Here is a 27,541-nt window from a genome sequence, read left to right on the forward strand (position 1 = left end):
ATCACTTGATCAATAAAGACCTCCAAAATATTTATTATACTTAAGTTCACACCATTCCTATTTATGCACACAAATTGAATAATTGAGAAAAGAAGTTATTTTTTCCTTCTTGAACGGATCTCAATATCAAGGGGATCATGCTCATCCACAACTGATCTCAATTGGTTTTATAATTCCTCTTCTAATACATCAATTTGTCCAACTTTAAAAAAATGACAGTATTGCCTCTAATGCAGAAGAGCAATTTAAAGCTCACACAGGTAACATATCAGAAACAATAGATAAAATAATCAATCTCCTTTATATAAAATAGGTATTATTAATTGCCAGAGCCCATTGAATGACCATAAATTTGAATACAAATAGATGGTGTCTAATATGTCACAAGATATTTCAGTCAGACTATGATGCTTGAACTCAGCTTGTCCAAGTTAGTAACAGGCTCACAGTGTGATGGGTTTTATATCAATATGAAACTCATTAAGGGAAATATAGGGCTCAAGGTGCCCATTGCAGATTATTTTATTTACATATCCTCCCTCAAAGTCAATGAGCACACCTCAACAAGAAAGGGAAATATTTTGGGTAAAATTTATAGCGCTAATGTCACAACCACGGACTCAGCCGCGCAGCAGATTCGGCAATTGCACTCGTGAATATGCACGTGTCAGATAATTATTATTTCATTATGGCTGTATTTATCTCCCTTCATTCCAATGTAGCGCTTGTCGAGACTTGAGCAAAGCACAGCAATGGTAGGCTGCCTGCTTGCATTCGACCTTGCCTGAGAATAGTGAACTGTCAATTCAACTGAGACTGAGGACTAGCGGTACAGTATTCACTTTATAGGACATGGAAACCATAGAAATGGTGCAGAGGAGATTTACAAGGATGTTGCCTGGATTGGGGAGCATGCCTTATGAGAATAGGTTGAGTGAACTTGGCCTTTTCTCCTTGGAGCGACAGAGGATGAGAGGTGACTTGATAGAGGTGTACAAGATAATGAGAGGCATTGATCGTGTAGATAGTCAGAGGCTTTTCCCCAGGGCTGAAATGGCTAGCATGAGAGGGCATAGTTTTAAGGTGTTTGGAAGTAGGTACAGAGGAGATGTCAGGGGTAAGTTTTTTCACACAGAGAGTGGTGAGTGGGTGGAATGGGCTGCTGGTGACGGTGGTGGAGGCAGAAAGGATAGGGTCTTTTAAGAGACTCCTGGATTACTACATGGAGCTTAGAAAAATAGAGGGCTATGGGTAAAGCCTAGGTAGTTCTAAGGTAAGGACATGTTCGGCACAGCTTTGTGGGCTGAAGGGCCTATATTGTGCTGTATGTTTTCTATGTTTCTATGTTTCCATGTTTCTATATTTAGATATTCCTTTCAACTACGGTGTTGGCATCAAGTTTTCCATTTGAGAGTTTTAGTTAATAGCCCTGTTTGGCCTAACGTTTGTTGTTTTCCCTTAAAAATACTGTTCGCATTAAAGTCTGTGAACTATTGACCCGCTTCAGCAGCTCTCTTTCCACACTTGGGCATATCCAAATGAACTGACAGCTAATCATTTTACTAAGTATAAGTTTGAAAATGCTAGAAGAGAAATAACTTCACATCTTGTGAGTAAACAATGCAAAACATTTCCTCTTCCATCTTTCCTTCTAATTCCTGCTTTGGGGCATTAGCTTATCAAACACTCACCATAGGAAATCTCCCCAAAGTTCAGTGAAGGCACGTTGAAATTAAATGTAGGTCCAATGACATGTCCCCTGTAGAGAGCATGCAGTTATTAGTGTTTTCAGCAGCAGTGGGGTTAACAATTAACATCCACAAGGAGGTCATTTAGAGATTAATTCTTAGCAGTCGCAGTTCCTGCACTCAGCAAGTTTCAATGATAATGAATAAACGTAAGGTGAATGCGTCAACAGTGCAGTAAAGCAACCTGGGCAGTTTCTTTCCACTTATAACAGACATCTGAAAACATGTCAACATTTTAACAGCCAGTTCCCTGTGAGATTACTCTCAGAAACAAATTCAAAGGGTATATTGAATGCATATAAAACGTGAAATGAGAAACTAACTCAAGTTCCTACACATTCACTAAACAACCCTCAAGAACTTTAAATCAACAGTGCAATCCCAGGCCTTAAACCCTGAAGTAAAGTTAACCAGCAGGTTGACCTTTGCTTTGTATTATATAAAGGTTCTTTCTCTTCCTGGTCTGTTTACAGAGAGTCCAGGGAATTCATCTTCCTCCAAACAAGTGTCATCTTAAACTTTTCTGCCTTTACGTCTATCTCACCCATCGAAATCCTCACTGCTGATATCTTCAGCAGAACCCCATGTCATCACGTACCTGACTCCCTACGCTGGAATCTTTATGACAATCCCTCCTGATCTTAACATTCACATTCCATATTCTAAGCCCCACACTTCCAAATTGTGACTGCTTCTCCAATCCGCACAACGTATGTGGATCACCTTTCCCAACCTCCTCCCTCCAACCCAAATTTTCCCATGGAGACTGGAATGCTTTTTCCTTCCCTAGTATTTTCCTTCTTTGAAATTCTTTGCCCCCAGTTACCCATTTCATTCTTCTCATTGAGAAATCCACAGTGGACTCAATCTGCCCTCTGACTCTTAGCCTGCCCCCCTACTGTTCTCTCTCAATTAGTCCACTCCCCAACACTTCATCTACATCCTCTGCAGTGACAGAGGAAATTCTATCGTGCATGTTGCTATTGACCTTATAAGCAACGGAATATCTGCTCTTGGGTTTTTCCTCAAGACAAACCAAGAGTTGCAGCAGGTTGAATCAAGCCTATGGGTGATCATTTGGGCATAAAATTTTAAAGGTAAATACTTTGTAAAGATAAGGGCCTCAGTATTGAGTGTGATAGGTGGAGCTGGGGAGCCTGGGTATAACTTCATTGGGATAAACTTTGCCAGAAAATTACACAGCATGGAAACAGGCCCAGTGTGTTTATATTGATCGAGATGTCATGCTCAGCTATTCCCATTTGCCTGCATCTGTCCCATATCCCTCTAACCCTTTCTTATTCATGTACCTGTTCAAATCCCTTTTAAATGTTGTAACTTTTACCTGTCTCCTGCGTGTTGCCTGGCAACTTATTCCACATAGCCACCACCCACTGTGAGAGAAACTTGCCTCTCAATTCCCTTTAAATCTTTCGTCTCTCAGATTAAACCAATGCCCTCAAGTTCGATCCCTTACCTAGGAAAAAGGCTGTGACTAAAGACTGTGAAAAAAGACAATTTCCTTCACTCCAGGGAAAACAATGCCAACCTATCCAGTCTTATGTAACTTAAGCTCTCCAGTTCTGACAATATCCTTGTTTCCTGGAATCACCTTTACCAAGAACTGAAACTGGAAATCATCATCATCAGGTGCCGTGCCCAGTTTGAGCTTTCACTGCCACGGCCCACACACTCCTGTTTCGGGTCAAGTGGATCAATTCATTGGTATTCATTTCCAGTTCTCTGACTGCTGTCTCCATCATCATTTGTCTTTGTCTTCCTCTTGCTTTCTTCCCTTCAATCTTTCCCATAATTCCCGTGCATTCTAACTCCTCTTTCCTAATCACATGTCCAATGAAGTTACGTTGCCTTTTCATGATCTCATACATTATTTCTCTTTTAGTTTTTGCTCTGTTCATGACATCCTCGTTAGATATTCATTTCATCCATGATATTCTTTGCATCCTCCTCAAAAGCCACATCTCTGTTTCCTCATGTTACTAGATATTGTCCAACATTCTGAGCTATATAACACAACGGGATAAACGTAACATTTCAGTACTCTGAGGTGGGTTGTCATGCCGAGTTTAGTATTGGTCAGTATACTCTTCATTCTCGTAAAGGTGTCTTTTGCCATCCCTATTCTTCTTTTGATGTCCATGTCACACCTGTCATCTAATACCAACTTCCTAAGTAGCAAAAGTTCTTTACTTGTCTTATGTCTTTTCTGTTTATTCTCAGCCTGTAGATAGGATTCTCCTTTTTGGATATCACCATACATTCTGTCTTTTTGCAATTGATAGATAGACCCATTTTTGCACTTTCTTCAACAATTACATCAATTAAGTTTTGTAGTTCTTCCTCCGCACTTGCAGTTAACACAATGTCATCTACATATCTGAAATTATTGATGTTTTCACTGCCAACTTTGATTCCCAAGATGTCTCTTATTTTTTGTAATATTGTTTCACTGTTCACATTAAATAAATCAGGGGAGAAAACACACCCTTGTCTAATGCCTCCCTTGATTTTCGTAAACTGACTCACTTCTCCATCTATTCTTGCAGCGGCAGTTTGTTCCCAGTACAGATTTCTGATTAGGCGGAGGTCTTTCGAATCTAGATCTAGAGTTTTCTGCAATATTTCAAATAACTTATTGTGCTTCACTTTATCAAATGCTTTTGTGTAGTTGATAAAACAAACAAACCTTTTTGCACTTGAATAGCTCATTCTGATAGTATCCTTAACATCAATATTGCGTTTCTTGTACCCTTGTCTTTCACAAAACCACATTGAAAGTGGAACTACTAGTAAGTTAAACAAAATGAAGTACTTACTTAAAAGTCACTCTGATTGGTTGTGGACACCCTTCGACAGAAAACATTAAATCTTCTCGGAACTCCCCAAGAATGTTAGATTTGAACGTCACATCCAGTACTTGGTAATCACCTGGCAACAGTGACCCTGAACTTGGGTTAATGCTGAAGCAGGAGCCAATAGGAGTGAATGCAGGCACCAGGCTGTATGCAGCAAGGATATCGCCTTTGTTCGTCATCAACATCTGAACAATAAAGACATAATTAGATAACTACTGTTTTGTTTGAAAAATGCAAACTTTTTTTTATTTCCTTTCAGTAATCTACCTTTGTCAAAATCTTTTTAATAGCAAAGCAAAATAATCAAGAGAAAATCAGCAATTCTATTAGCCAAGATTGCCCCGAAGAATAGAAAATATCTTATTTGTTATTGGGATCTGCAGAATTCTGATGGCTGCCTGTCTCGTCAGCATACATTTGATCAATTCTTCCAGACAGAACCACATGTACCTGGTTCCATCGTTAACTAAAAACAACAGAAAATGCTGGGAACACGTTAAGGGTCAGGCAGCGTCTATGCAAACGGAAGCAGTTACTTTTTAGGCCTGAAGACCTTTAACCAGAACTGAAAAATACAGAAATTATTTAAGTCTAAGTAGCAGAAGAGGTTGGGGGCATGAGTGCAACAACGGGAACGTCAGTAAATCTTTTCTACCATTCAATTGTGGCTGCTTTTGTTTTTCAACACAATTCTCTGCTTTCTCCCTGTAACCCTTAATCCCTTAGCATTATAATGAGTGAAATGCTTGAGAACCATTGGGTGGACAGCTGAACTCATTGTGTAATGTGTTGCTAATGAGAAATCATGTCTGCATCAGTGGTGCAGAGGTTGAGGTGGTGACAGTTTCATGTACTTAGGAGCAAACACCAGCAATAGTTTGTCCTGATCCGTCCACATAAATATCCTGGCCAAGAAAGCTCACTAACATCTCTACTTCCTCCGGAGGCTAATTCAATCTGGAATGTCCCCATCAAGCCTTATCAATTTTCATCAATGCACCACCGAAAGCATCCTATCTAGAAGCATCACAGCTTAGTATGGCAATCGCTCTGCCCATCACCATAAAAATGGACAGAAAATTGTGGACACGTCAGCACATCAGAGAAGCCAGCCTCCCCTCTATAGATTCTGTCTACCCTTCTCACTGCCTCAGTAAAACAGCTAGCATAACCAAAAACCAACGTACCTTAGACATTCTCTTCTCCCCTCTCCTATCAGGCAAAAGATACAAAGCCTGAAACACTCACCGTTAGGCTTAAGGAAAGTTTCTACCCCAGAGCAACTAAGACTATTAAATAATTGCTAACTACCATAAGATTGATATTTGACCTCACAATCTAGTTCATTACGACCTTACACCTTATTGTTTACCTGTGCTGCACTTTCTCTGTAGCTATTACACTTTTTCTGCATTCTGGTATTGTTTTACTTGGTACTACATCAATGCACTGTGTAATGATTTGATGTGCATGAACAGTGTGCAAGTCAAACTTTTCGCTCTACCTCAGTGCATGTGACAATGGTAAACCAATTCCAAGTCTGGATGGTTACAGACCTCCCCAGTGGAACAGAATATATAAATGACAGGGAAAAAGTAGAAAGAGAGAAATGGCAAGCACAAATAGCCAGTCCTGATAAAAACAGAAGGAGCAAATCATCTTAAGTTAGATAATGCAACAGAATTCTGAAAACTGCAACATCCCTTCTAAAAATGAGGTGATGCTTTAGAATCACAGTGTGGGAATAGTCACTCTGTGCCAACATTTTTGTTCATCCGCTTTAATCCCATTTATGGTCTAGATTTTACATTCCCAGATTTTAGTTGGAAGCAATTTCTGTTCACACAGCATTGGAAGACAGATGATTTGAAATCAAGAGAGAACGTAGTAAGGGTGTCACCAGTGCACACAAGGAAACTGACAGCACGTTTTCGGATGATGTTGCTGACTGGGAGTAAGCAGGTTAGAGTAGTAATGGTGGCAACGCTGGAACTACGGTATCTTCCTTCTTCATCTCCTCTCGAACAAAAGAAACCCAAGTCTAATCTTAATGTCCCTCAGGAGAGGGACAACACCTTCAATTTCCTTCAATTTGACCATCCTAATTTCTCCTCATCTCATATCTTCAACAATAACAGAAACTGGTTTGGCTTCAGAACAGCACAAAATGAAATACATACAGCATAACAGTAAAACTACGAACCATGGCATTACACTCTCCCCCCACCAAAACAGTCATGTCCTCATTACCTTGAAATAATTTGTCACCTCATCTTAATACCACTGTTTTCACAGGAATTTCATGATGTCAGCCCCTCAAATCTATTTGTAAAGAGTAGTGACATATCCGACTAGGGGGATAGCCATAGCACTCTGTTCCCTGGTGTTACATAGGCCAGCCTATCTGGGGGGTCTCCTGATTTTCTGAGACCTCCTTACCCCATCATCTACTTCTTCAGTTTCAGACACTCCTTGGGATACTTCTGATCTATATGGCGAGGCCTCCCCCCAGTCTATCACTTGTCCCCTCCTGCAACTCGGACCCCTCTGCCATTTGGCTCAAGCCCTGCTTCATCCCCTCCATGGTCCCGCTGAAACCCAGTCTGTCCACAGATAGCCCCCTCCGATTTCATCTGCCTCAGCGTGACAAGGGTTGAGAATCTCTTCCTCAATGAATGGGGAGTTAGCAAAAGGCAGCATATATCACACCCCCAGTTCCTCATCCTCCGAGTCCGTATCCGATTCAGGGGTGGGGGCCGGTCTAATCTTTCCTGCTGCAGGTCCTTCAGTCTTCCTTCGGTCCACATCGCCGCAGAACCCCCTTACTAGGTGAAGGGACCAGGTCAGGCACTGAGTCAACATGCTCCTCTTGGCCCAGAGGTAGAAGGTGGTTCTGATGGAGAATTTTGACAGGCCTGTTCCCATCCTTTGGATTCACTTGGAAAACTGGTATGTGTAGCATCTGACTCTCCACTATATAAGGCGTGGCTGCCCAGTGGTCAGCCAACTTATTCTTCCCAGGTAGGTCCTTCTGAGGACTCGGTCTCCCGACATGAGTTGGGAGAATCTTATCTTTTGATCATACATCCTCTTATTTCTTTGATTCTGTTTGGCAGCCGCGACCTCAGCTAATTCATAAGCCTTTTTCAGCTCCCTTCTCATATCAGGCACATTCTTCAGATAAGTCTTCGGTGGTAGATCTTCCTCGCCAGTCCCAAAACAGAGGTCAAGGAACAACCTCACATTGTGTCAAAACATCAGATAATAGGGCGAGTACCCAGTAGCTTCATTTCGTGTACAGATGTAGCAGTGGACCAGATGTCCAATATGTTGACTCCATTTGCTGTTTTTGCTGATCTCCAAGGTTCCGAGCATGTCTAGCAAGGTCTGATTAAACCTCTCGGGCTGGGGATCACCCTGGGGTGAAAAGGCGTAGTCCTCGATTTCTCGACTCCTAGCATGCTCAGTAACTCATGTACGAGCCTCCTCTTGAAATCCCGTCCCTGATCAATATGTATCCGACTGGGGAGGCCATAATGAATGAAATACTTCTCCCATAACACTTTGGTCACTATGGACGCCCTCTGATCCTTGGTAGAGAAAGCTCGCACATATCTGGTGTAGTCATCCGTGTGGCTAGTATCTGGTTCTACTGACAGGAAATCCATACACACCAGGGCAAGGGGCTCCACACGCTGCAAGTAGGACAATGGAGTGACCCTCGTAGGCAGCGTCTTCCTTCGTAAACATTGAATGCACGACTTGCAGTACTCTTCGAACTTCGGCTTCATTCAGAGTCAGTGGAACTGATCTCTGAGTAATCCATAGGTCTTTTCAAACCCTAAATGACCAGACTCATCATGAAATGACCTCAACACAATCCTCCGATACTTCTCAGGCAGAACTAGCTGGCATCGCCAAGGTTGGTCCAGAGACGACGTAACCCAGTATAGGATTTGGTTCCTCAACTCCAATCTGGGTCAATCTCTCAGTAATGGAGCCACCACAACATGTTTCATCTTCTCTGCTTGGGCTATGTCTCCTTTTTTGACTGCTGACTAAATGGTCCCGATGCCTGGGTCATCTCGCTGAGCAGCTGCCACTTCCGCATGACTCAATTCCGGTAACTGGTTTGTCTTCAGAGCAGTCAGATTGCGGTAAACTTGTGGTATGGCATCATCAGGGGCTCCCAATTGATCTACTGCTTGATCCTGCCCTTGCCTTTCCTCTGCCTTCACCGTGATGGAAAACTGGAACATGGCTTTTACTCCCGGGGCAGGAACGCTCTCCCACTCTTCATCCTGGTCCAGCCCTTCATGAGCACATCGAGACTAAGCATCACCATCAATGATCCTACTTCCTGGCCGGTAGATCAGGTTGAAATCGTAGGCAGACAACACCGCCAACCACCAATGGCTTGTAGCATCAAATTTTTCGAAGTCAGGATATAAGTTAGGGTGTTGTTGTCCGTGCTTACCTCAAACTTGGCACCATAGAGGCAGTCTCTCAACTTATCCACCACAGCCCACTTCAATGCCAGGAACTCCAATTTGTATGTGGGATAGTTTTTCTCAGAGGGTGACAGATTCTGGCTAAGAAATGCAACAGGTCTCAACCCTGTGCCCTGATCCTGATACAGGACACCCCCTAAGCCCTCTCTGCTGGCATCCATATGCAGTACACACAGCTATCAAGGGTCTACAAAAAGCTAGCACAGGCGCTTTTATCAGCAGCTCCTTCAGCAACTGAAAGGCCTCTTCACATTTCGCATCCCATCTCGCTCCAAAAGGCTCTGAAGGGGCTAAGAAAATATTTACCCTCCTCTCCATTTGTCCTCCCCCCTTTCTTCCCCAAGGGAGGGTAACCACACAGAAGCTGATTTAAAGGGCGACTCACTTTTGCATAGTCCTTCAGGAACCTCTGATAGTGCCCACAGAACCCAAGGAACAAGTGCAAAGTGCTTACATTCTGAGGCCTTGGCCATGTAGTCACCGCCTCTATCTTAGATGGATCTGTAGCTACTTCATCCCATGAAACTATGTGCCCAACATAGCTAACAGACATTTGGCAGAACTGGCACTTGTCCAGGGAAAGTTTTAACCCTTCAGCTTTCAGTTGGCCCAGCACCTTCAGTAGCCTCACTTCACGTTCCTCCAAGGTGGACCCGAACACAATGTAGTCATCCAGAAAACCAATACCTCAAGCAAGTTCATTTCACCCACCATTTTCTCCATGACATGCTGAAAAGTCACAGCGGCTCCCAATATGCCCTGGGACATCCTTTCAAACTGGAAGAATCCTAGTGGACATATAAATGGCGTCTTCTCTTTGTCAGCCTTGCTCATGGGGTCCTAGTAATACCCACTCCTCAAGTTTAGCACACTGAACCACTTCGCACTATTCAGGCAGGCCAGCGCATCTTCCATCCTCGGGATCGTATACTGTTCAGGGATAGTATGCCCGTTCAGACTCCTATAGTCCACACACATCCATACCTTCCCATTCTTCTTCCTGGCCACTACTATTGGGGACATATAGGGGCTTCTGGACTCAGTGATGATCTCAGCTTCCTTCGGCTTCCACAAATGCTGCCAAACGTCTTCCACCTCTGCAAAGGCCAGTTGCCATGACCTTTCTCTGAAAGGGGTGTCTTCAGTTACCTGGATACTGTGGCCAGATACCCGGATAGGGAATGCCAGGCCGCACCCTTACTGGGTCTCTTCTAACTTTCCTGATGTCTCTCTCTGCTTAGGTACCCAGGGGCTCACTCTCTTCTCCAAGGGGCTTCCTGTCATTCACACTCCCACCTGAAGTGTCCCTCTTTGCCACAGTTATAACAGACAATACTGGCCACTCCCCTTCTCTCAGGACCCCGACCACGAGCAGCCCTCTGCTTAATCCAACCCCTTAGGGGCCCTCCTCCCTATCAGCTCTATTGTTAGGGAGGGTGGGGCATATCCACTGATAACGATCGCAACACCTCAGTTCTCAACTCTGCTATGATCTCCTTTACCACTCCCCGGGTTGGGCTATCCGTGGTCACTTCAGCGCAGCAGAGGGGGTTACTACCGAGCTGACAGAGGCCTTCCGCGCCTCTGATGCATTCTCCTCCTTCCATACTTCTCTGATCAGCTCAACAAATGAGGGAGGGGAGCGCGTCTTATGGGACAGTAGGAGACCCCAAGCAATCAGGTCCTGGGACTGGGCACCTTTCGCTATTTGGTCTATTCTTAACTGATCCACTTCAGCCGTCTGAATGAACCCTCTAGGCCACAAGCAATTAAGCTGCCTCTCTAGCCCAAAAATGTAAGCACAAAGCTCCTCCCCTCCTCCTGAAACATGTTCTGAAACCCTATCACAAGGTCCACTGGGCTTCCTATCGTGCCAAAGACCTTTTTAGCACTTGCATGTAGGCCACAGAAATAACAAGGGGATTCTGTGTCTTTATGGCTCTCACTGCATCAGCAGCCTGGCCTCTTAAACTCTCAACCAATCGCTGTCTTTTTACGTCATCAGAGCACTGCCACTCATACAACATCTGAGAGGTCAACTCTGCCCAAATCTCATACTCCCCTTTCCCCTCGGGGTGGACTTCACCGCAGAGAACATTCGATAGCTAGGATCCTCTGCCTGGGCACTGTGCCATTTATTTGCCAGGGAGGTAAGGGCTGATACCAACTCAGAATTGTCACTCTTCACTGGGGCACTCATTAGACATTTCAAATCAGAATAGTCCTTCCCCTTGCTCCACAGAAACGAGAGCAACCTTTCTTTGAAGTCTCCGCCCCCAGCTACGGGAGACTCGGCTTGTCATTCGGCCTGCATCCTACACTCTCCTCCTCCCGGAAAATGTGGACAGCCCACAGCCCCCGCTCTCCCAGGGCCCCAATAGTACCAGGCAGTTCCGCCAACGTTACATCAGCACTAGTCTGAACTAAAACAAAGTCTTTGCCCAGCATTCTATCAAACCTCTGCTCCACAATCGTAACTGTTCCTACGGTTTTAACAGTACTTAAAGTTCGAACTAACGATTTGTCAGGGATACAATTGTCTACCCCACTCAATGCACACGCATTCGTTACCAGTAAACCTGTGGATTCACACCACCACTCAACCCCTGCAGCATCCATAACCACGTATCGTAATCGCCTTACCAGACAACAGTTTAGCACAGACTTAAACACACAACCCACTGGATCAATGCTCTGTGACGAGAATACACATGAATTAAGATGTTTGCTGGCCTGGGCTAGCATCAGTGGCATCAGCAGTTGGTCTGCCACCTGTCCTCAGGGGAAGGAGAGATAAGGAACAATGAAGCAGCATGTGGAGATGTTAATGAAGGAGCCATCAGTCTGGGTATTGCCAAGATCAGCTCCCCCTTTGAACCCTGAACTGTTTGAAGTGATGGACAGGCGATACCCCAGCAGGGGGATAAAAAGGGACAGGTTCGCTAAGGCAGCACACACACGACACCCGAGGTAACGAGACCCTGGAAGCGGTGCGCCTCTCACAAGTCGGTGAGAAGCTCTTGGACGGCTGATCAGGGGATCAGCCTTAAACGCACAGGGTGGAAAGGTACGATCAGCGGGAACCCGGTGTGTGTCCACCCTCGCTTGGGTACCGGCTTCACTGCAGAGGATCGACCGCATCTGGAGGAGGGATCACAGTCGGTGACCTCAGGTGACATCACAAAGGACTCGCCCGAAAGCTGCTTGTGAGCAATATCGCTGGTCTGTGAGTGGAAGCTGTTTCTGAATGATCAGTCGTTCCCGTTCTCTCTCTCTCCCTCCCCCCACGTTGTCCATCGCCATGGCAACGATTACTGCGAACTGAACTAAATCGAACTGGACTTTTGTATCACTTTGAAATTGGTCATTTTCCCCTGGACAACGATAGAGCTTGATTGATGCTGTTATCTTAATTCTGTGCACATGTGTGGTTATCATTGCTGAACTGTTGCATTTATTATCCTTTCGATTACTGTGTTTGCTTGTTTCTTTAATAAAACTTTCTTAGTTCTAGTAATCCAGACTCCAACTGAGTGATCCATTTCTGCTAGTTTGGCAACCCAGTTACGGGGTACGTAACAGCTCACACAGCACATAACGAAATCGATCCCAGACGATACACCCACAATGAAACATCTTGGTTTCCTCAACTGCAAAAGTCTAGGAAAGACAATCTCCGGCTCTGCCAAACGTGTGAGATCGAGGCACAATCCCGCCCCAAATCCCTCGTTTGTGTGGATGCTGTGTAATTCACTACCCTGTTACAAATTAGTGCCATGAAATAACAGACAGAACACTGCATACGATTAAAAGATTTATCTTTTCATTCTTAATTTGACTAAAGGGTAAGTAAAGAAAAGAGCAAAAAAAGGAAAGGGCACATTTTAATGAAGCAGTTTAATGTGCACGGGTTGGAGCTGACAGTTTCCCCAAGTCACCAATCCTCAATCGATCTCACCCCGGGTTTCATCGAATCACAGTCCTGCGACCTCTTCTCTCTGCCTTCCCTCTTCATTTCTTCTCGAATAAAATAACCCTAAGTCCAAACTTAGTGTCCCTCCCCAGAGAACCCCCTCCTTCAATTCGACAATCCTAACTGGATGGCACATATTTCTCCTCACCTCTTATCTTCAACAATAATCTAAACATAAGCTGAAAACAAGCAATTCTCGCAGAACTGCCAAAATGAAATACATACAGCATAACAGTAAAACTATTAACCAGAACATCACACGCAAACACATTCATCCCTATAAATGGCATAACGAGTTTCCTCTCTCTTTTCACTAATGATAATTGTTCTTTCACGTTCAGGGTCTTTTTTGTCATTTAACCGTATACATATGTACTGCCTCATGTGTTTTTAATGACACTTGTTCCAATACTGTAGAGGTATAGATTTCTGTGTATTTTCAAACTTAAGGACAAAATCAACTGAAGAACATCTGTAAAAACAGAATCCGCTTATTACGTAAGGATGGCCTCTAAGTTCCTTCCTGTGAGTTATCAGCAGACCTATACTCATTAACTTCATTGAGGTATCGTAGGGGTCTGACATCATTCACTGTCAGCCATTACCAACACAATCTAACCTATCTGTCTTGCCAAATTCTAAGGTTAGCCACCAAATAAAGAAAAAAAACAATTCATGATGCTGTCTGACCTGTAGAATACTACCAGTGTGTTACCAGTATCTTCCATTGTCATTTCAAATATTTTGCCTTGCCACACATCTCCTCATCATGGCCATCACCAAGCTTTTGACTTGGCAGAGAATCAGGGTGGAGTAAACAAAGGGAACCAAGCTTGTAAAGATAATAATCTCATGAGGAACAGCAAGACGACCTGTGTACTACAAATCAGGAGTCAATAGGGGTTAGCCCGTCTCCATTCCTCCTGTAGTCCACAACCAGCTCCTTTGTTTTTGCCACATTGAGAGAGAGGTTGTTTTCTTGACACCACTGTGTCAGAGTGATGACTTCCTCTCTGTAGGCTGCCTCATTATTATTTGAGATTAGAGGGTATTATTTGAAATAGCTAAATAATCAATCACATGCAGCAACACAATGCATAAAAGCATGCAGACATGGTCAAGACGTTCAATTGTTGTTCAGACCAAACATCTGTTCTGTGGGCAAAAACACCTTGTTCATTAGAAGTCAGAGGAGAATGACCAAACTCGTTCAAGCTGACAGGAAGGCAACAGTAACTCAAATAACCAACAGTGATGTGCAGACGAACATTTCTAAATGCACGACATGTCAAAACTTGAAGTAGATGGTCTACAGCAGCAGAAGACCACACCAGTTTCCACTATTGTACCTAATAAAGTGGACACTGAGTGCACGGCACCGTATATTACCCTGAAATCCATTTTCCTGTCGGCACTTATAGGGAAAAGAAATACAATAGAATTCTATATAAACAAAGATTGACAAATAAGCAATGTACAAAAGAAGACAGACTGTGCAAGTAAAACATAATACTGAAAACAGGAGTTGTAAAGAGTCCTTGAAAAAGAAGTATGCAAGTTGTTGAATCACTTCCAAGTTGTGGTGAGTGAAGTCAACCATTCCAGTTCAGGAGCATGATGGTTGTAGAGAAATAACTGTTCCTCCTGTCCGATGATAGTAGTGAGAAGAGTGGTGGGGGTCTCTGATAATGGATGCTGCTCTGTTGTGCAGTGTTCACGTAAACATACTCAGTGGTTCAGTGGACATTGCCTGGGATGCACTGGGCTGTATCCAGTACCTCAGACTATCAGTGGATCCCTGCTGCACACTAGCCCTCTCTCAGACTAGGTCTTCCAAGCGGCTTTTTGTTCAGTGCATTGTCTTGTTGTCGCTGCCCGAGCCCAGGCCAACAATCATCCCCTTCTACGATATCAGCTGACTCCATCTAACCATCAGCAAGTAAACTAAGTTCCCACTGTAGCTCTCAGCCCACATTGCCTTGAAAGCTGACATCTCATCTAATACAACTAATGCAATGGCTTGCTGCCAGGTGACTGACACAGAGGTGCCCACCAGAGGATGACTGACTGGACCAGCTCCAGGCTGCAGCAAAAGCTCTACACAAGGTTCAAGGATTTCTCCATGTAATTTACAACTCTTAAAAGTCTCCTGGCAGGCCTGACATTGCAGTGAGCACTTCAGTGTGAATCTATGCATGTGCTTGGTTGTGTTAACTGCTTTGTCAGTACCCTTCCATGAGATCTCAGATCCAGAATGCTGCATGATTTCAACAAAAAATGTCAACAATCCCTTTCCTCTCATGGAATCAGCAGGGCCCATTGAGTTTCTCCAGCACATTATCTGTTGATCCAGTTCCCAGCAACTGCAGTTTCTTTTGTCTATCTTCAGTCTGAAATCTCAGCCTCCAAGAGCTTCCAAATACTTCCCCAATTCCCTGTTCTGGATGCAGCCTACATTTGCCAGGTATCCAATCCTGTAAAAATGTGTTTCAAGCATTAGAAGCTTCAAACACAATGCTACAGTGTTGACAACAGGAATTCTGCAGATGCTGGAAATTCAAGCAACACACATCAAAGTTGCTGCTGAACTCAGCAGGCCAGGCAGCATCTCCAGGAAGAGGTACAGTCGACGTTTCAGGCCGAGACCCTTCGTCAGGACTAACTGAAGGAAGAGTTAGTAAGAGATATGAAAGTGGGAGGGGGAGGGGGAGATCCAAAATGATAGGAGAAGACAGGAGGGGGAGGGATGGAGCCAAGAGCTGGACAGGTGATTGGCAAAGGGAATATGAGAGGATCATCTCTTACTAACTCTTCCTTCAGTTAGTCCTGACAAAGGGTCTCGGCCTGAAACGTCGACTGTACCGCTTCCTAGAGATGTTGCCTGGCCTGCTGCGTTCACCAGCAACCTTGATGTGTGTTGCTACAGTGTTGAACTTCTTTTCCTCACCAGAACTTTCCTCTTCAGCAGGGTGGAGATGAGCCTTGAGCATTAGTCATGGAGCAATACAGCACAGACACAGGACCTTTGACCCATCCAGACCATACCAACCACAGTGTCCACACAGCTAGCCCCAATATCCTGTGGTTCACCTATATCTGTTCTGTCTGTGCACAACTACATATAGTTCCACCCTTTTGATATATGACTCCCAGCCTTCAGTAGCGCTATCAAATTCATCAGCTTTCCCGAGTGAAGCCATCACCTCGTTATTTTCACTTTAAATTCAGCAGTCTTTCACTGTGTACCATGCTGTACTCAGCCTTTGTTAGTGTCTGTGATGGCTTTCTCATGCTGTTTAACTCTCGCTGTTTCATTCCATAATTGTCAGTTCAGTTCATGATATTTTCTGACATTCAGATTCGTACTCATTGCCAATTTGTTGTGTCTGTGCACAACTATATACATATTAAATAAAAGCACGCATGACGGAGATGGCTTTAACTGGTGTATTCACATTGCAGTGAGAGAGAGTGCATGCGCAGACAGCAGATCAATACATAGTGCTGGGGGGGGGGGACGCTCATTGCTCTAAAAGAAATACAAACCCCATTTCCAGAAAAGTTGGGATATTTTCCAAAATGCAATAAAAACAAAAATCTGTGATATGTTAATTCACGTGAACCTTTATTTAACTGACAAAAGTACAAAGAAAAGATTTTCAATAGTTTTACTGACCAACTTAATTGTATTTTGTAAACATACACAAATTTAGAATTTGATGGCTGCAACACACTCAACAAAAGTTGGGACAGAGGCATGTTTACCATTGTGTTACATCACCTTTCTTTTAATAACATTTTTTAATCGTTTTGGAACTGAGGATACTAATTGTAGTAGATCTGCAATTGGAAATTTTGTCCATTCTTGCTTGATACAAGACTTCAGCTGCTCAACAGTCCGTGGTCTCCGTTGTCCGATTCTCCTCTCTGTGATGCGCCATACATTTTCAATAGGAGATAGATCTGGACTGGCAGCAGGCCAGTCAAGCACACGCACTCTGTGTCTACAAAGCCACGCTGTTGTAGCCCGTGCAGAATGTGGTCTGGCATTGTCCTGCTGAAATAAGCATGGACGTCCCAGGAAGAGACGTCGCTTTGCTGGCAACATATGTCTCTCTAAAATCCTAATATACGCCTCAGAGTCAATGGTACCTTCACATACATGCAACTCACCCATGCTGTGGGCACTGATGCACCCCCAAACCATCACAGATTCTGGCTTTTGCACCTTTCGCTGATAACAATCTGGATGGTCGTTTTCATCTTTGGCACGGAGAACTCGACGCCCGTTTTTTCCGAAAACTAGCAGAAATGTGGACTCATCTGACCACAGCACACGGTTCCACAGTCTTTCTGTCCAACTGAGATGAGCTCAGGCCCAGAGAACTCAGCGGCGTTTCTGCATAGAGTTGATGTATGGCTTCCTCCTTGCGTAATACAGTTTCAAGTTGCATTTCTGGATGCAGCGACGGACTGTGTTGAGTGACAATGGTTTTCCGAAGTACTCCCGAGCCCAGGTGGCTATAATTGTCACAGTAGCATGAAAGTTTCTTAGGCAGTGCCACCTGAGGGCTCGAAGATCACGTGCATTCAACAGTGGTTTCCGACCTTGCCCTTTACGCACTGAGATGTCTCTGAATTCTCTGAATCTTTTCACAATATTATATACTGTAGATATTGAAAGACCTAAATTCTTTGCAATCTTGCGTTGAGAAATGTTCCTTTTGAACTGACTAACAATTCTCTCATGAATTTTGGCACAAAGGGGTGAGCCATGACCCATCCTTGCTTGCAAAGACTGAGCCTTTGATGGACGCTACTTTTATACCCAGTCATGATACCTCACCTGCTATCAATTAGCCTGCTTAATGTGGAGTCTTCCAAACCGGTGTTACTTGAATATTCTGTGCACTTTTCAATCTTATTTTAACTCTGTCCCAACTTTTGTTGAGTGTGTTGCAGCCATCAAATTCTAAATTTGTGTATATTTACAAAATACAATTAAATTGGTCAGTAAAACTATTGAAAATCTTTTCTTTGTACTTTTGTCAGTTAAATAAACGTTCACGTGAATTAACATATCACAGATTTTTGTTTTTATTGCAGCTTAGGAAATATCCCAACTTTTCTGGAAATGGGGTTTGTAGATCCAATAGGTCCATACACTACAATATCCTTCTAAGCCGTGTCCCACCATAAACCTATCCAAGTGTTTTGTAAATGTTACTATTATACCTGCCTGAACCACTTCCTCTGACATCTTGTTCCACATACTCACCACCTTATGCATCAAGAAGTTGCCTCTCAGGTTCTTTTAAATCCTTCCTCTCTCTCACCTAAACCTCTGTCCCCAAATTTTGGACTCCCCCCAAACAAAAACTGTGACCATCCAGCTTATTCATGCCTCTTTCTAATTTTAAACACTTCTGTAAGGTCGCCCTCTCATCCTCGTTTCAAGGAATAAAGTCGTAGCCTGACCAAACTATCCCTGTAATTCAGGGAGTTCTGGCAACATCCAGTTTAATTACATCTTTCCTGTTACAGAGTTGACAAAACTGTATATAGTACTCCAAGTGTAGCCACGCACATTAGCTGACATCACATTAATTCCATTCCCTCTTTCCTTATTTTCCCTGTACCTACAAAAGTTGTTCTTTAGCACTCATGCATATGATTCTTTTGCCACTTGCATAGTCTGGCAGCCAATTACTTTCGGAGATGGGGGGAAACCAGAGCACCCAACAAAAACCCACACAGTAATACAGAGAGCGTGGAAAATCCACATAGATAGAAAGTATCCTCTGAAGCAATGATACCAAATGCTGCACCAGCCTACGGTACTAAATGTGGAAGCAATGCCCCCAAGTAGAATTACTGTCAGTTCTCTGCTTTTGTATGTTTTTACCTCTGTTTACGCAGCCAAGAATCTAAATGTTTTACAATCCTTTGCTGAATATTTCTTGCTATTTTCAAAGATTTACAAACATCTGCACATTCTTTTCCTGCAGTCCCTTTAGAACTGTGGTAACTGCTACATCCTGTTTCTCTTCACTACTTCTGCGAAAATTAATCACTTCACATTTCTCTGTATTAAAATGTCACCTACCACCTGTCTGTCCATTCAGCTGATGTAGATCTCGCTTATATTATGGAAATCCCTTCTGAAATCTCCACCTTAAACTGCCTCAGCAAACTACAATCAAAATTCCAAGAGTTATACTTATATCATATACAATGTTGAGATTCATTTTCTTGCAGGCACCCACAGGAAAACAAAGAAAAACAATAGAATTCATGAAAAACTACACACTACAAAGACTGACAAAAAACAACGTGCAAAAGAGGACAGATCATGGCAACAGTAAAAAAGACAAACAATAATACAGAGAACCTGAGCTGCAGAGTGGGTCTCTGAAAGTGGGTCCACAGGCTGCGCTGAGGTGAGTGAAGCCAGTCAAGGTGCCCGATGGTTGCAGGGCAACTCCTGCACCCGAACCTGGTGCCATGAGACTGAAGGTTCTTGAACCTTCTGCCCGATGGTAGTAAAGAGAAGAGAGGGAGACCAGTCAAATGTAGGCAGATGAGATGGGGTCAGGCGTGGGACCTTGGCTGACACGAAGTAGTGGGGCTAAGCAGCAATTCATATTCCACTCTCGGGATTTGACAATGAAGTACTAGAAGCTGGGTATATTTGAGTAAATATGTCACCATTTTGATCATTATTAATTTTCACCCCATCCATTAACCTTTCACCTCCAATTCTACCGAGATTGTACCTATACTATACCTTGAAATATCCCCCTCAAAAGGTCAACCATAATTCTTTTGTCAGTCAACCTGTGGTTCTAATTAACCTCATCCTTTTGAAGTGAGCATTTCTCCAGTAAGTTATACTTTATATGCCTTTCTCCATTACTGATCTTATGGTGCAATGATCTGTGTTCTCAGAGTAATACTCTGCCTCATTCTAACACATACTGACCAAAGTACTCATCCTGAGCACCATTCAGGAATCACACCCCTTTTTTGCCCTTTTTCTAACATTAGCTATAACAAAATACTCCAAGATCACAATTATATTTCCTACATACTTCAGTAATTTCTCCGTACATTTGTTCTAGCCCCATCTCACTCTTTGATGACTGGTACGATATCCTCAATAGCGCAATTGCACCTTTTTGTTTCCCAACTCAAACCTGAAGAACTTAAATAGCTGAACAGGTATGCATTAGGAATATAAAGTGCCAATCTTCCCATTTTAAATGTTTCAGATTGGTCAACATTGATTCCGACACATACTTGTCACCAAACTTAATAATCGCAACTTATGGAATTATACACTTGCATTCTATCCTTGCCTCCAACTCCTTCACAGATTTTCAAAATAGCATACTATTTCCTACTGTAAACAAGAGAAAATCTGCAGAAACTGGCAATCCAAGCAACACATACAAAATGCTGGAGGAATTCAGCAGGCCAGGCAGCATTTATGAAAAAAATTACAGTCAATGTCTCGGGCCAAGACCCTTCAGCAGTGTCTCTTGTCTGGGCTGGTTTATCAATCGGCACCAAAAGTTCCCCCTGGTCTGCAGGTGAGTGGTAGAATCTGTGCAGATCCGGGCAAATGGGGATGTGAGGAGAAAAACGTGGGATTAATGTAGGATTAGTATAAATGGGTCAGTGCAGCTTCAGGAGGTGGAAGGACCTATTCCTGTAATGTTTCTCTCTATGACTCCGTGATCTTATTCTCATTTCTACTGTTAGATTCTGATGCCCATAACGCCTGCACCCTGCAGCATCCACCAGCACAAGTGAGCAATGAATCTGATACCTGCAGCGTCTGGTGACCCTGTAATCTATGTCTTGGTGGCCAATGTCAGAACATCTTTCATGGGGGTGAACCTTGCAAGGCATCAGGCCTTGATGGTGTACCTGGTAGGGCATTAAAACCTGTGCCAACTAACAGACGGGAGTGTTCAAGAACATCTTCAATATCTCACTGCTGCGGTCGGATGTTCTCACCTGCTTTAAAAGGTTAACAATCATGCCAATGCTCAACAAAAGCGGGGTGAGCTGCCTCAATGACTATCACCCACTTACTCTCACAGCTACAATGATGAAGTACTTTGAGAGGTTGGTCATGGCCAGAACCATTTCATGCTTAAAGCAAGTACCTGAATGCACTGCAATTTGTCTATCACCACGATAGGTCTACAGTAGATGCAATCTCACTGGCTCTCCACTTGGCTTTGGTTCACCTGGACAATAGCAATATCTAAATCAGGCTGCTGTTCACTGATTACAACTCAGTGTTCAATATCATCATACCCTCAGTACTAATCAACAAGCTCCAAAATCTGGGCCTCTGTAACTCCTTCTGCAACTGGATCCTTGAATTCGTCACTGGTAGACCACAGTCAGTGCAAATCGGAAATAACATCTCCTCCTCACTCGCAAGCAGCATTGGTGCAGCTCGAGGATGCGTGCTTAGTCCACTGCTCTATTCACTCTACAACCATGACTGTGTGACTACACACAGCTTAAAAACAGCAGCTATAAATTTGCCGATGACACAAATAGGCTTTGGATCTATTGTTCAATATAGGGATTAAGTTGTGTATATCTTGTTTTGACTGCATAGAAATAAGCCCCTGAATGGCATCCTTCTCTGTCACAGATCCTCCATTATTCTATGACCACCTGGTGTAAATCCATGGTACCAATCAAGGTTCCTAGGTTAGATCCTTCCCTGAAGAACAAATAGATTACCTAGATATTAATTTATGAGATTATGCAGATGCTGAAAATCCAAAGCAGCACACACAAGATGCTGGAGGAACTCAGCAGCTCAGGTAGCATCTACGGAAAGTCGACATTTCAGCCTGAGACCTTTCTTCAGAACTGGAAAGGAAGGGGGAAGACACCAGAATAAAAAGATGGGGAAAGGGTAAGGAGAACTAGCTAGAAGGTGATTGGTGAAGCCAGATGGGTGGGAAAGATAAAGGGATGGAGAAAAAGGAAACTTAGAGCAGAGAAGGGTTGACCAAGAGAGAAAGGGAAGAAGGAGGTGGAGGTAATAGGCAGAGAGGGAGAAGAGGAAAGGTCAGAGTGGGCAACAGAAGAAAAGGGAAGAAGAAGGAAAAAAATAAAAGATACTAAAGGAAATATCAAAGTTGGAAGCCACCTAGACAGAATATTAGGTGTTGATCCTCCACCTTGAGGAACCTCATCATGGCAAAAAAGGAGGCCACAGACCACTTCAGAATAGAAATGGGATAATTATTAAAATAACACACATAAAAGTTGCTGGTGAACGCAGCAGGCCAGGCAGCACCTCTAGGAAGAGGTGCAGTCGACGGTTCAGGCCGAGACCCTTCGTCAGGACTGCACCTCTTCCTAGAGACGCTGCCTGGCCTGCTGCATTCACCAGCAACTTTTATGTGTGTTGCTTGAATTTCCAGCATCTGCAGAATTCCTGTCGTTCGCGTAATTATTAAAAAGGAGGCCACAGACCACATGTCAGAATAGAAATGGGATAATTATTAAAATGGTTGGCCACAGACCACATGTCAGGATAGAAATGGGATAATTATTAAAAAGGAGGCCACAGACCACATGTCAGGATAGAAATGGGATAATTATTAAAATGGAGGCCACAGACCACATGTCAGGACAGAAATGGGATAATTATTAAAATGGAGGCCACTGGGAAATTCCACTTTAGGTGGAAGTGCTTGACAAAGCAATTCCCCAATTTATGTTGGGTCTCACCTTATCCTGGGAACAGGTGTGGCAGAGACAAAAGAACTGAGAAAAGGGAATAGCATTTTTACTGGAGATAGGGTGAGAAAAAGTATAGTCAAAAATGCTGTGGTACTCATTAGGTTTATAAAAGATGTTGGTAAACAGTTTGTCTCTAGAGATGGAAACAGAAAGATCAAGAAAAGGGAGAGAGGTGTTAGAAATGGACCAAGTGAATTTAAGGGCAGAGTTGGTGTTAAAGTTGATGAAATTGACAATTCTGCATGAGCGTATGAAGTATCACCAATGAAGTTGTCAAGGTAGCACAGGAAGAGTCGGGGAGCATTACCATGGAAGGCTTGGGACCTGGACTGCTCTACAGAGACTACGAAAAGGCAGGCAGAGCTGAGGCCCAAGTGCGTGTCAATGGCTACCTCTTGGAGAAAGTGGGAGAAGACAAAACAGAAATTGTTGAGGTGAGGAATAGTTCTACCAGACAGAGTGGGGTGGTGGTGGAGGGGAACTGGTTGGATCCTTTGTTGAGAAAAAAGAGTTTTATGGTATGTTTGATATGGCATAGAAGTGTATAGGAACTGGATTTCCATGGTGAAAGAGGCAGTCAGGGCCTGGGAATTGAAAGGTATTGAGGAGATCAAGAGCATGTGAAGTGTCTCGGATGTAGGTGGGAAGGAGCTGAACCAAATTAATTTATGTGTACTCTGTGGGATCTTCTTTTGGCACTGTCTACACCACAAGCAGTAAACTGTGCCATCCTGTGTTACTATAAGGTTCTGCATAACTTATATTAATTCTTTTGACATATGCTAAATTGAAAGTTGCTATCCCTTGCTGAACTGCAAATTGTCAAACAGACCAGGCTGCAGGAAAACAGATAACAAACCAATTGTTTCCCTTTGGACGAGGGACGAATTAGCAGATGATAATGTGTACTACTCAGAGGTCCTGCATCCTGAACTTCCAGCAAAAAGTATTTATGCATTAAAACCTAATGAGGGTGAAACTGCAAGCTGAAGAGAAAAATATCTTTTAATCTAATGGTTTAATTTGCTTTGCTTATAACCAGCAAAAATAGCACCAACATGAAAGACGATTAGTAGCAGTTAACTACAAGGTTTCTAATTCAGCCAGAATCTTTCTTTATTTTTGAGATGCAGCACGGAGTGAGCCCTTCGAGCCCTTCAAGCCAGGCCACCCAGTAACCCCCTGAACTAATCCTAGCCCAACCAGCGGAAAATTTATAATTACCAATTAACCTAGCAACCACTATATCTTTGAACTGTGGGAAGAAACGGGACCACCTGGAGAAACACACACAGTCACCGGGAGAACGTACAAACTCCTTACAAACTGCAGTGAAAATTGAACCTGGGTCACTGGTATTGTCAAGCGTTGTGCTAACCACTACCATCTAAGTTCTTGGAAGAATGGAATTCATAAGACAATCTTGACTGCTTAACAGTCAGTTTAAAATACTAATGTCCACTTACAATGTAGAAATTGCACAGCACAGCAAATTGAATCAGACTGCCAAAAATATATTGAAGGTATGTTTTAGATTTTCACACGCACCAATCCTTTCTTAGCCATTTATGGAATATGGCCATCACTGCCAAAGGCAGAACTTATTTGTAATTGTCTTTGAAAAGGTGGCAGTGAGCTGACTTCTTGAAACCCTGCAGCATGTTTTAGTGAAGGTACCCATATTGCTATGAGATAGCTCTGAAGCCAGGTGTTCCAGGATTTTAATCCAGTGATGGTGTGGCATAGTAATTACAGCCGATCTTATTAAAGCTGTTTAAAAGGTGCCGAAATTGAAGGAGCATCTATATTGCTGTTTGTACCACCAGCCCTCATTGCTAAAAAGGTCTATTTTTGAAAAATATTTTTTGTTCTCAGAGGTGAGCATAGAAATATTTGCAAGTTGATCTTGCAGTTTGATCGTGTGTCCTTGTGCTGTACGTGAGAACAGTATAAAGACCTGAGAAACATGGGGAAGCAGTGGAAGTGAACAATGTTAACAGGCCTTATAATCTGGGCAGCATACAAATACCAGATACTATTGCGTCATCTGTCCACCCACAACATGTTGCCTTCTTAAGTACCTGCTCCCAAAGTCTGCAAGGTATGTAGTTTAAGCGCAATCATCACCTGTCACAAGGAATGATACACCGTCACCTAGTGAAATTTAGACATAACAATCCCCTATAACAGTATCGATGTACAGAGGTACCGAGGGACATAGCTCCCTGAAAGTTGCTGCACAGGCTGATAGGCTGGTAATGAAAGTGTATGCCATTTGCCTTTATTAGACAAAGAATTGAGTTCAAGGGTTGGGAAGTTATGCGGCCACATTATAAATTAGAGGTTAAGTGCTATAAAGAGGGGTTTTATTCTCCGGAGTATTAGAGGCTGAGGAGAGACCTGATAGAAGTTTCTAAGGTTATGAGAGGTATTGATAGACAGCTGGTATCTTTTGCCCAGGATGGAAATGTATGGGCATGCATTAAGGTGAGAGGAGGCAGGTTCAAAGGAGATGTACAGAGCAAGTTTTTTTTACACAGAGGCTGGGGGTGCCTAGAATGTATTGTCAAGGGTGAGAGTGGATGCAAGTATTGTAAAGGCATTTAAGAAGCTCTTATATAAGCACATAACTTTGCAAAGAATGGAAAGATATGGATATTGAGTAGTCAGAATAGTTTAGTTAGTTAGGCATAATATCATGGGTTGAAGTGACTGTTGCTGTGCTATACTGTTCGATATTCTATTGGCTGACTTTCCTTTCTCCTATTGCACAAAGCCCTAATATAATGACAACAGCATACCCAATCACAGGGGAATAAGCAATTATTTCTCTAGCAATCAAGATTGGTGAACACACTATCAAAGAATCAAAGTCATAGAATAATACACTACGTAAACAGTCCCTTCAAGTCAGCTCATCCATGCTGACCATGGTGCCCACCCAGCTAGTCCCATTTGCCTGTGTTTGACCAATATTCCACGAAACCGCTCCTATTTATATACCTTTCCAAATGTGGTTACGTAGCTGCCTCAACCATTTTCTCTAAAAGCTCATTCTATATATGCATTACCCTCTGCATGAAGAAGTTAACTCCTCAGCACCTTTTTAAATCTTTCACTCTAGTTTTGCATTCATCATCCCTGGGAAAATGACTGTGTGCATTCATCCTGTCTATGCTCCTCATGATTTTATACACCTCTATAAGATCACCCCTCAATCTCCTGTGTGCCAAGGAATAGAGTCCTGGTCTGCCCAGGTCTTGAGTCCTGGCAGAAACCTCACTAATCTGTAGCATCCTCGAAAAAGTGACTAAAACTAAATTATCTACACACAGCCAATATGTGTCTATCCTCAAATTATTTTATAGAACATAGAGCATAGAACACGACAGCACAATACAGGCCCTTTGTCTCTTGATGTTTTGCCAAGCTCAGAAAACCTAAGTTCAATCTAATACCTCCTTCTTACATAGCCCTCCATTCTTCTATCACCCATGAGCCTATCTAAGAGTTGCTTAAATAGCCCCAAAGTATCTGCCTCTATCACCACCACTGGCAGAAGGTTCCATGCATCCACTACTCTATGTGTATAAAACCTACTGCTGACATCCCCCTATACTTTCCTCAAATCATTTTAAAATTAGGCCCCCTAGTTTAGCCATTTCCACAATGAGAAAATGTCTCTGGCTGTCCACTCGATCTGTGCCTCTTATCATCTTGTACAGCTCTATCTCTGATCCACCTTCCCTCCATTGAAAAAAGCCCCAACTCATTCACTCTATCCTCATAAGACATGCTCTCTAATCCCGGAGCATCCTGGTATGCTCTGCAGTAACTAACCTTTGCAAGAAGTTGCTACAATTTCTGTTTCTTTCCTGTTAATTTGGTGAGAACTGTTCACCATGAGTCAAAAGCTTCAGTTGACTTGATAAGATTAAAACTGCCCTGAAATTTCACTCCAGCCAACTGAAGCATCATTTCATTGCTTGCTTCCAGAAACTGCAAAGGACTGGGAGCATGCAGTTTCTTTCATTTCACATATACGTGCTACTTCTTCACTGGCTTTCATTAAGAACTAGTACTATGTAAAATGTAAAAACTTAACAAAAATCTCAAACAGTCATCATCATCATCATCATGTGCCATATCCTATGAATGTAGGTGATTATGATCCTAAAAACATGATTGTTTTTGGCAAATTTTTCCAAATAAGTGGTTTTCCATTGCTTTCTTCTAGGCAGTGTCTTTACAAGACTGCTGACCCCAGCCATTATCAAAGATTGTCTGGCTGGTGTCAGAGATTGCATAACCAGGACTTGTGACGTGATGGGCACCAGCTGCTCATGTGACCATCCACCACTCACTGCATGGCTTCACGTGACCCTGATCAGGTAGGGGTGGGTGCTAAGTAGGTGCTACACCTTGCCCAAGCCAACAGAGGTAAGGAGTGTCTTACATCTCCTTCGGTACAGACGTACCTCCACCCCGCCATCCCAAACAGAAGGCATACCAAAATGTAGAAGCTTCTATTCAAGTGCAGACATCCTTAATTTGTTTACCCTTAGTGTGATGGAAAAAAGATACTCAGAAAATACTTAACTATTCAAATAAACTTACAGGAAGGAATCACAGGGTATCAGACCATTATCG

The 27,541-nt window shown here is 43.1% G+C and overlaps 1 protein-coding gene across 9 annotated transcripts in view; it reads right to left on the reverse strand.

The window, feature by feature from the left end:
• Positions 1–27,541, reverse strand: part of hydin (HYDIN axonemal central pair apparatus protein) — a 981,559-nt gene that overhangs the window by 711,917 nt on the left and 242,101 nt on the right. For 8 of the 9 annotated variants that reach the window (XM_072279252.1, XM_072279251.1, XM_072279249.1 and 5 more), the window contains exons 12-13: positions 4,586–4,809; positions 1,692–1,759 (exon numbers count right to left, since the gene is read on the reverse strand). In XM_072279252.1, coding sequence (XP_072135353.1) covers positions 1,692–1,759; positions 4,586–4,809 — 292 coding nt within the window. Of the gene's footprint in view, positions 1–1,691; positions 1,760–4,455; positions 4,512–4,585; positions 4,810–27,541 lie in introns of those variants that run through there. The other variant, XM_072279253.1, reaches the window with a different exon arrangement.

Source organism: Mobula birostris, chromosome 15, assembly GCF_030028105.1.
Source record: "Mobula birostris isolate sMobBir1 chromosome 15, sMobBir1.hap1, whole genome shotgun sequence".
In the NCBI taxonomy this organism is placed as follows: domain Eukaryota; kingdom Metazoa; phylum Chordata; class Chondrichthyes; order Myliobatiformes; family Myliobatidae; genus Mobula; species Mobula birostris.